The sequence below is a fragment of the Phragmites australis genome, chromosome 22 (assembly GCF_958298935.1).
Source record: "Phragmites australis chromosome 22, lpPhrAust1.1, whole genome shotgun sequence".
In the NCBI taxonomy this organism is placed as follows: Eukaryota; Viridiplantae; Streptophyta; class Magnoliopsida; order Poales; family Poaceae; genus Phragmites; species Phragmites australis.
The window spans coordinates 9,292,646-9,303,463 of NC_084942.1; the positions used below are offsets into that span (position 1 = coordinate 9,292,646).

The window sequence follows — 10,818 nt, forward strand, 5'->3', positions numbered from 1 at the left end:
GGCCTATCTCGCACGATTTGCGAGCGTCTCCAAGATGCTTGCCTGCTTTTGCAGACGCCCTCGCCTCTGCCAAGCACACGCGGCCGCTGCCGCGGCCAACGCTGGAAAAGCTCTGGGGGCCTCTGCAAGAGGAGTCTCGCTTGCTTTTCCTCAAGGAGATGAAGAGCCTCGTCCAGGAGATGGACGGCGTTTTCTCAAGGAACGTATTATATAAACAAAATGCGAGAAGCCATATGGATTCGTGGGAAACCATTCCGCAGAATGAGGAAGTTCACAAGATTGCTCGGTTGATTGCGGAATACCTGAAATTGTTCTGGCAATACGAGAGCGTTCTGAATCCCATTACAAATGATTTATCCTGCAGAGATTCTTATCTGAGCTCCGACACGCTCTTCTCTGATAGATTCTGTTGGACTCATGAGCTGATAAAGGACATGATCCGTCAGTTACAATGCCAGCTTGAGAGTCATTTTCCGATCCAAGCCTCAGGTACTTATTCCTGGCCAACAATTCCGATTTCATAATGCGACTGTTTTTCGATTGGTTTGATGACTTTCTAGTATGGCATCTATCCGATGAAATGAGCAAAATTGATAGCTATCGAGGAAGTTATGTAAACGTCTCTTGGGAAACTGTGTTACACCATCAGATTCAGATTTTCCAAACAGCCTTAGCTAGCAAGATTCAAGTCAGAGTTTCCAAGAATCTGAGACGCTCACAAGTTGCGGAAAACCCCTAACCCTTGTCTCCGGACGAGGCTGCGGAATGCCATCCTTGGAGAAGTAACCAGGGTCTACGACACCTACCTGACGGACCAGTGCCATATCAAGGAACACTACCAGGGGCAGGATTATTGCCAGCAATCATCCTACCTGGATAGCAAATAAGTGTACTCCGTATTTTGGATTATGCTCCCATGTTATCTAGTATTATCATCTAGCTCACATGCTCGCAACCTGACTCTCAACTTACAAAGGTTATGAAAAGGTAAAACAAGACACTATTGTCAATTGGTAGTCGCACTGCCGAGTAACAGTAGAGATTTAAGAACAGAATGTAAAAGTAGTCTAAAATTGTAGCATACAGTATCTTAACTTTGTTGATCTCAACGATGTATATTACAACGGAGTCCCTGTTGGACACGACAACCAGTGGCTACCCGCGATTTTCAGCCCATCTTTTGCAAATAGCAAGTCCATCATAATGTTGAAGTCCCAAACTTTCTCCACAAGTATAGCTATTCAAATAGTATTACAATTTGCATAAAAAATAGCCTTCCTTTCAAGCTACAGTTGCACCCTACGAGGCGTGAGACAACGCTTAGATCCTATGACGATTCAACTAAGTCCAATTATGTCCTTTCACTAAAACTGTATTCTTAATGCAGCATCCTCACTTTTCCATGTGACCTTTAAAACTGCATGTCTTCATTAGACATGTTCCAATGACAGACAGAAGTTTATTCAGCCGTATTGTTTATTCCAAAAACATGCCCTTTTCACCGAATGAGACTTTACTTGACACCCTTTGGCAACTGTAAATAATCTAACAATACTTTGATATGTACATAATTGAAGCAAAGCCAACGCAAAATCCCAGGGAAAAATCCCGGGGCATAGCGGGCCCGGTACTGCTAGCTAATCCTGAAAATAACGCTACAAGCACGGGCCAGAGTGCCAGACAACTATTTGATCTTAAATAAAAAATTCAATACCCCTTTCTCAAGTTACCGATAGTATCTCCAACAATCTCCAAGACTACTACTATACGTGTCTATTTGGCTCATACAAGAAATTGATATATGAATTCTTTCCGTAAACAGATATGGATTCTTTCCGAAAACAATGAAAACATAAAAAATGGTAATGGGCCTAAAACTTCGAACCAACCCGCTTACAGTTACAACCCTTCGATGCCTGCGCTGTAGCCCGCTGGTTGCCAATGACAGCTTTTCTCATTTACCATACTTAGAGTGGAACCTCCTGTGGCATAGTGGAACTGAAGCAAAATTGTTCCAGTATTGCTACGAAATCCACAAGATTCAACCTGAGGCAACTTTTTTACGGATGACTCTCTTTCGACGGGGCTTGGACAATGCTGCCTCAGGTCCACCCTGCTTGATGCCAAGAAGACCAAGGCCAGATACGATTGCATCCTTGGATATAAACCACCTTGACTCTTGTTGGTCCACATTAACCTCGACAGGCCACTTATATGCTCTCAGCAGTCGATCTGAGAACTGCGGATCAGCTTCCTCCCCAAGCCATGTGCGCCTTGATGCCTCACCAATCTGAATATTCATCAGCCTGGAATACATATCACCGCGTTTAATGATAGAACAAGCAACCATAAAATACAATATGGAGCAGCTCTAGAATGCAGTGCAATAAAAATAGGGTGGGTTAATAGAGCTGCCAAGGAAAGCAATGCAGATCAGGCTTTAGGTTGAAAATATGATCAAAGCACTGACCTACAGTATTGAAATGCAGAAAACTTTTGCTTATCCGACTCTTTGTGAACAGATGGACATTCAAAGCACTGCCAGATGACTCCTTATATGCCACTTAATTTTGTATGGTCACCACATGCCATTGATGTTTCACTGACATGTGGGCCCAGGACCATGTGGCAGCCCTCACAATGGCGTGTTCTGAATCATGTGTTCATTCGTGGCATATTGTGGTTTTTCTCATTTATAGACAATCAATCAAATCTGCCATCTCCACAACCAATGTCTTCTTTTAGTTCAAAGCACAATATGCAATATTAACAACAGCTAGCTAGTAAACGTCTAAAGAATGTATTCAACAGAAGTTCCTAAAGAATGTAAGCCATAAAAAATCCTAAAGAATGCATTCAACAAAAGCTCCTCATAATAAGAATGTAAGCCATAAAACTCCTGGGCACATTTGGCAATGTGCAAGTGTTGAAGGACCAATATAATGAACCTGAGAAACAATAGGTACAGAAGATCTAGCACAGCACAATTAAGAAATCTATCAGTAAGAACAAACAGATAGAGCCAGTTTAGGATCTACTAGCATATGGTCTGCGCTTTGCTGCCAGTTTAGATGAATTATGTCTACTTGCCTGTCAACACCTCTAAACTATTTATAGTTTCTAAAGAGTACCATCAAAAGGAGTTATCAATTAAAGGATGCCCTTTCGTGAAAACATATATACAGTTTTCTAAAAGGTGCGACAGAAAGGTGTCCTCTAGTCAAAGGATGTTTGAAAGCATGCACACGGTTTTATATACCTCTACTATTTCAACTAAATGTGCCGAATCTAAGTGTTTTTTAGGTATTTAAGATCTGAGGGTAGCCAATAACCACCTGCCCTCAACTTTAATAAATCAATTCCTATTTGCAAACCTTGAATCAAATTCAATTTTTGAAAAAACAGCAAGGCTAATGTGTCCAGTTTCTCACCAATAACTGCAAGAAACCACTACAGGACCACCGGCAGGTACCGGAAAGGTGGTTAGTTTTGACGGTTGTCCAGAGAGTTTGCATCTAGGATACCATGTTATGTCAACAGTTTAAGCTTTCCAATTCCAGGAAATCCATATTAGAAAATCTTCCCATGTTTCCAAATGAAACTAGGATACTATGTTAAATCAGAACTTAATGGTTCTCAGTTTTCAATGTTTGACTATATTATCTTTAATACCAAATGCTTGTAAGCTATCCACTTTCACAGCTCAAAGCCAAACAGAGAATAAAGAAAACAGCAATTCGAATCTATATTCTGTCATTGACCATGTAAAGACAAACTGGAAAGAGTTATAAGATCCCAAAATATTTGTATCATCAATTGCTTAATCTCAGCAATCAGATATTCTCTTTATGTATAATGAACCACACCAAGTCATATTCTATTACTTTTTCCGCAAAAAACTAATGTGTTACGACAAAACGTAAATAGAGATTTACCTTGCAGCTGTGCTGAAGAAGATCGCCACACCCAGAACATCAAAGCGCTTGACCATGTATTGGTCTAGTCCACACAACAATTGGTACCGCAGGTTTGCATAGAGTCCTAGGAAAGCTCCATAACCAAGAGTATTGGTGCGGACAGAAGGAATGCTCACCGATAACCTAAATAGAAGGGTAGCAAAAAAGAAAATAATGCATCAGAGAAACCTTAAAATGATGCTTTTTATGACTATAAATGAATACTCTGATAAAACCCACCTCATTTCTTTTCTTGCAGACAAGACATTTGACAGACCACCTTGAACAGAGCCAGCAACAACCCCAACCAAGCTAAGCTCAGCAGCCTTGTAAAAGAACGCATTGATTCGTTTTCGCAGATCAAACTCTCTCAAAGGATAGCTCTTCTCAAATATGTTGTTTGGAAGTTTCTCAATTGCATTTTGAAAGTCAAATCGAGATGTACTCCCATATGAACGGCATGGTGACAAAAGCCCAAGGACCATCAAGTTGCAACAAGATGCAGTCAAAGCATTAACAACCACCAAATCCCATTCTTCCTGAAACCTGATTTCTCAAAGGTGTGAGATTGTTTAGATATAGTAAAGTGATATTGTTGAATACTGGATAATGAGCAACATACCTCTCCTTGCGAATATTCATCTCCCACCAAACAGATGAGAAAAAGGTGGCCATGAACTCAAAAGCCATCTTATGTGGGAATGATGGGTCTGCAAGTGTTCTGCCACATGAAAATTGAAGCCGATGTTAATAAAATCAACTCAGAGCAGAATATCCAAATTAATAAGTAAGCCATTTAAGTAAGCAGCATTGTTTGAAAGAAAGCAAACTTCAGTTTTTATAAAAATTGAAGTTTCTTTTCTTGCAACTAGCCAAAATATCAACACAAAAACTGGGTTTAAGTGCCACTAGCCAAAAGAAATGGGGCTTTCTGCAACTACGATTATGAAATTTGATCTAAAATTATCAACAAAAATAAAGTTCATAACTTGATTCATTTTTAACAGAAAGATAAGTGCAGTTGGGAATGTCATAACAAAAAACAAGTAGGAGGAATATAATAAAAAAACAAAAGGGACAATCAGGAAAGCTATTTTATTCACATATTTTTTGCAGCACAGACTGCTTATTGAACTATCCATCAACAAAATGTGTGCACCATGCCTATTCTAACACAAGTTCTCCCTGGCAAAGACCTATATGCCGATTATGAAACTTCATTATTGCACAGATTTATATATGCAAAAGCTTACTCAATTAGATGAACAAATTAAGGACCTGTTTGGATTTGAGGATTTGTATCCGAATCCTCATATTTAGTTACAACTTTGAACAAAATCCTTAAGATTTCAGGAGTAATCCCCCTCATCCAAATAGGGGGTCAGTGCGCACAAGATTCGGATGTTACCTTCCAACAAGACCACTGGAAAGCCATCCTGGAAGAGCTCTTGAAAAGGACCTGGTATTTGTAGGCCTTGCAAATATTGACAAGTACCGCACCATCTGAGCAGAACTTACCAAACCCTAGATCGATATATCATGTAAAGTCCATATTATCTTATGCAACTATCATACCAAAGTATGACATGAAAAAAAGGACAATATTTACCATCTCATAAGCTTGGCGAAGACCAGCAGGCAAATTACTCATCGTTTTGCACCATTCTTGCAGCACAGCTTCTACAAACTCTCTATTAAAAAGCTGCTTTCACAAAAGAAGCACTAATCAGCCACCAGTCCCAATCATTGTTAGGACTCAGATGCTGCTTCATCTGAATTCAAAATGTTAGGAATTTCACCTCCTGTACAACAATTCGCCTCCTGAAAAGTCCACCTTCCTCTTCCTCTCCATCATCAAAATCATCAAAGTAATCATCATCATCGCCGTCATCATCTCCACCGTCACCCCCACCATGACCAATCCTTTTTCCAATGTCCCCACCGCCACCACCTGTTGCCAGCTGCAATTTGGAAAAGACATATGTGATCCATGTACATGCAATTATGAAATTTTACAAAGCGTACAACCCTATAAGAAAATTTATTGCATGTAACGAAAAATCACATGTGTTGTTACTTTGCACCAACAGTACTAGCAATGTAAGATAACACAAGAAATCGTTGGAGATAAGGGACGTTAGATCCCTAACTACAGATCTTAAGTTATTGTCACAACCCGTAAGCAACCATCATGCATTTTCATTACAATATACAAAAAACATTAGTACTTGCTGTTTTATCATAAGGTCCTAAACTTCTTTTGCTCTAATAGTTCCGGAACATGCCTGCATAGTAAAATATTGACTGTGTTTCACTGGATACCAATGAAAGGAAATTTTATAACATTTGGAATTGCACATAGTATGTAGTCAAATCCAACCAAATTCATCTGTATTGGATCTAGTAAAATCCCAATACAATATTATTGAAATAAAGAAGACAAGAATAATTGACACTTTAGTCTCTACAATGATAATGAAATTCTTAAATCTTTTACTATATCATATCTGCTACAATAAATGATTCAATCATATAAAATACGAGTTGGTTCCTACGTCACCCCCTCCCCTCTCACGCTGCCTAATAAAAAACGAAAAAACCATTGAAAACCAAAAGTTGCCAACGCCCCCCCCCCCCCCCCAACTGCACGCCACACCCCCACCGCTCGCCGTTGCCACATCCGCCATCATTTACCCACTCTTGCCCCAACCGAGCCCAGCACCCGCCAGCTGAGACGCATCCGGCAACGCCCTCGCCACTTCCGCCCGCTGGCCACGCCGTCGCACCCTCTTGTATACCAAGCAATACAATCAACCAAGGTACTGCGATCGCAATCTCAGAGCCCAAGCTTTCATTCACAAACCTTGGTCCGCACCACCGTCCGCTGTCGTCGCTAGGGCCCATGGCTTTTGGCAAGGAGCACCCAGGGGGGGGGCTACGGCGATGTCTCCTCCGTGGGGGCCCTGCGGTGCACCAGCTACGCCTAGGCGGACATCACAATGCTCGAGCTGGCCGCGCCGGGCAGCGTCATGCGCGTCCACGGTGTGGCACAAGAGGTGCGTGCCAAGGGGTGCGTGGTGTTCCTCGTGCTACGGCAGGGATCGGCCACAGTGCAGTGCATCATGGCCGGTGGCGACGGCGGGGACATCGAGATTGTGTTGTTCACAGCGGGGCCGAGCCAGGAGTCGATGGTGGACGTCGCTGGCATCGTGGCTCTTTCTCGGGTGCCCGTCTGCAAGACCACCCAGTGTTCGACGATTTGACCCTCTTAGTTTGTACTAATGTTCTTGCGCCGCCGATCACGCCTGCTCATGGGAGGTGAACAGCTCGTGAAGATCCAAGTGTAGAAGCTCCACTGCATCAGCAGGGCTGTCCCGAAACTCCCCATCAACATCAATGGTGCAAGATGTTGCATGAGCCAAGGCTGTAAGTTCTTGTTCCAATCCATGTGCTATCCTTGCCAACTTATCCAACTCCATGTGCATGATGAATTCTTGACAAGCCTTACTGGACACATACATAGAGGGGGGAGCAGCTTGTTCATGTGGGGCAAGACAACCGATTGGACTACGGAGTGATCGACCTGCATACCCCCGCCAACCATGCCATTTTCACCGTCGAAACTGAAGTTTAATACGTAAGTTTACAAGCTGATCACGAAGCAAACTTGAAGAAAGATTAATATTCCAAATCCAGTTCCTGAGAAATCAAAGCTAAGGCAGTGTACTATATTATGCATGCAGTAGATGAGAAAAATTGGACACCCTTTTTTCTAGATGATTTCTTAAAGCACGCATCGGGATGCTAGATTTATAATCCGATGCAACACACGGGCACTGTACTATATTATGCATGCAAGAGATGAGAAAAAATTGGATACCCATTTTTCTAGATGATTTCTTAAAGCAAGCATCGGGATGCTAAATTTAGAATCTATTGCAACGCACGGGCATTATACTAGTAAATAATTTAATCATAAGTTCATGACGAAAAAAGAAGCTGAGAAGAGTTGCCAGTATTCTCACATATTATTATATTCCTGTTGTTCATTATCATATCAAATAGTTGATGGATACTACCTATACAACCTACTCATATACTAACAAAGTCAATCCAATCATATATCCAATCATGTGTGCTCAATGTAATTTATGTCCAGTCCTAATTTAATTTAAGACCAGCTCAATCTACCTGAAAATCAAAATTAGATGATCAGTACATGTGTTCCCATGTAACCACACAAGATGCATGATCATGGCTACCTCAGCTAAATATGACCATTATTCAGTCTAGCTATGATACCAACTTTAAAATTCTTTCTTAAACTCTGAACGAGTGCTTCTGTACCAAACTAATTGATCTCACAGGTAAAAGTGTCAACTCACAGAACCACTTTTCCACTACCAACAAAAAAGTATTTTGTTGTTGTTGTTGTTGAACTTCAAGGATACCATAGATCATCAATGTAATAAGAATAAATCAATCTTGAGGATTCCCAAGGGAACAAGGGGTTTTAATGCATCACATACTTTGTCGAGTTAATTTGCAAAATGATAACTTCAAATGAAATTGTAAATCATATTACACACTCAAGTGGTTACGTACTTACCTTACGTACTGCCTTAAAGGGCCATTATTGAAATATAGCAACAGTCTGAATACAACAATAGTAATTTTTGGGAGCTCTAAAACATCTCAAATCAATGTTTAATCTGAATTGTGTAAGTTGCAGTGAGTTCAGAAATTCCAGTGATATAGGAACAATTGATTGAGATATAATTTGGTAATATAATGGAGCAACTACTGATGTCTATTCAAAATAGAACACAAAAGGAAAGATAAAACCATATACCGAAATGTTGTAAAGATTGGGCTCATGAAGCTTGTTAAATATTCAGTACTACAGAAACAAATTATTGGAAAATAAAACTGCAAATTATTGGAAAATCAAACAGCAATAAATGGCGCAGGCACTGACGTTCTAAAAACGATCCTTATAGAACCCCCATTACCTACTCGTGAGAGAGCTCTCTTGTCCTCGGTTTGAGGCGTTACACACCCTTGCATGGTGAAATGCACAACAACACATTTTCATCTGGATCATGCAATCAGGAAAATACGGGGACAACATCCATGCCAAGTAGGAACGCAAAATTAGAGCATGGTTACACAATGAAAGCACAGGGGTTCATCAACTGATCACTAAATCACACCATGTCTTTGCATGGTTTCCATAGAATTATTCTACCATCACCAGTAATCTCCCATAACCCAACACGAAAACACAGGGTTCTCTGCACCAGCATGCCTATCCAATATTTTGGCACTGATCATCTGGTTTAAAGTGAATTCCATGTTGATGCCATCATCGATGTCATTTTATTCAATCTCAAAGGGCTTCAAACATACAGCCTTATCTCCGAATACCCCAAAACCCTATATCCAAAATCCCCCCCTTCTCGCCGTACAATAACGACTACCAACAAAGACGATTAGAATTTATCCACCTACCTCGGGCAAGATCTTCTTGCGGCGCTGCGAGAGGTCGAGCTTGGCCTTCTCGAGTGTGACGGCCCCGAACGCGCCGTACTGCTTCCGTCCCCCTTTCATCGCCGGAGGGGCGCAGGCCGGGGCCGCCCCGGCCCCCACCCCCGCCCCCGTGACCGTCGCGGAGATGCATCGCTCCAGGGACGACGCGGCCTCCGACCGGTCGGCCGAGGGTGACGGCGCGGGAGAGGTTGAGGCAGAGACGGCGAGGCGGGCCCCCGCCGCGCGGCGGACGGGGCGGCGGCGGGAGGGGAGAAGGCGGAGGAGGCCTGTGGTGGGGTTGGGGCCAGCGGGGTGGCGGTGCAGGTGGGCGTGGGGGAGGGTAGGGTGGAAGGCGGCGAGGGACGGCATGGGAGGCGGAGGCGGAGGCGAGAGGAGGGTTGGTGGTGGCCCCAGCCGCCGTGCCGTCAGGGGCTCTATCGAAAGCAGGGGCTACTGCTGGTTTGGGAGGATGCTTTTATCAAATTTGACTTGGGCTAAGGAGAACAGCCCGAATTTCAGTTAAATCTATACCCATTTTTTTATATAATTTATCAGTTATGACTAATTCGAAAGATCTTATCATTCATTTGACTTAATATAACGGTTCGCTTGTAAGTTGGGTACTGTTTTATTTCTAAAATAATATCAATCACCCTTTAATTGCTTACTATAAACGCCTTCTTCCTCCTTCCATCATCACGCAGCAACATTGTCACCAATGCAGAGCACAACGTGCTTAGGGACCAGAACGCACACTGATGGAGGAGGAGTGGGGCGGTCACTGGACCCCGGACTCTGCGGACCACTGCGGCTAGCCGGGCGTGTCGTGCGGCGTGGGCGACGAGATGGTGGCGCTGAATATCTCCTCCACGCCTGGGCGAAATGTCCCCGACCGTCGCGGTGCTGCGGGGCCTCCAAGTGCTCGCGCTCCCCTTTCATGCTCTCTCGTGCCCACTCCCACCCGCAATCTGGTCGCTGTGCCGCCTCATTGTGCTCGACCTCTTCGGCAACTGCCTCTCGGGGAGATCCTCGTGGCGCTCGCCTGCGTCGCACTCCAGATGCTGGACCTCACCTACAACCTCACCTACTATTCGGAGGTTGGATTTAGTATATCAGATGTTTTGTTGCTTGATCTATTTGAATTGTTGATTGTCCCATTCATCCCTCATTGGTTTTTGTTTTCCTCTCCATTAGTGTTTTGATTTGTTATGGGGGCTCGAGGCATGGGGTGAGGAATACATGTTGCTTCTGCAGTTAGGTGAGTTCAAATGCATCGTGTTGGTTTGATCCTGTCTTCTCTCTTGGTCGGGTCGGAGGTTTGTATTCTCTTGAT

At 43.0% G+C, this 10,818-nt stretch overlaps 1 protein-coding gene across 1 annotated transcript; it reads right to left on the reverse strand.

The window, feature by feature from the left end:
* Positions 1 to 1,687: 1,687 nt before the first annotated feature.
* LOC133904800 (protein RETICULATA-RELATED 1, chloroplastic-like) lies at positions 1,688 to 9,959 on the reverse strand. Its single transcript, XM_062346354.1, has 8 exons — positions 9,468 to 9,959; positions 5,756 to 5,917; positions 5,566 to 5,658; positions 5,365 to 5,480; positions 4,579 to 4,677; positions 4,197 to 4,502; positions 3,936 to 4,100; positions 1,688 to 2,306 (listed from the first exon to the last, which is right to left on the reverse strand). Exons 1-8 carry the CDS (start codon positions 9,852 to 9,854, stop codon positions 2,042 to 2,044), a joined length of 1,593 nt encoding a protein of 530 aa, XP_062202338.1. The 5' UTR covers positions 9,855 to 9,959; the 3' UTR covers positions 1,688 to 2,041.
* Positions 9,960 to 10,818: the final 859 nt, after the last annotated feature.

Coding starts and splice junctions, on each gene's coding strand:
- LOC133904800 (XM_062346354.1), bottom strand. CDS start 9,854: ATGCCGTCCCTCGCCGCCTTCCACCCTACCCTCCCCCACGCCCACCTG. Junction 5,481..5,565: donor TTCGCCAAGCTTATGAGATG/GTAAATATTGTC, acceptor ATATCGATCTAG/GGTTTGGTAAGTTCTGCTCA. Junction 4,101..4,196: donor TCTGCAAGAAAAGAAATGAG/GTGGGTTTTATC, acceptor CCTTCTATTTAG/GTTATCGGTGAGCATTCCTT.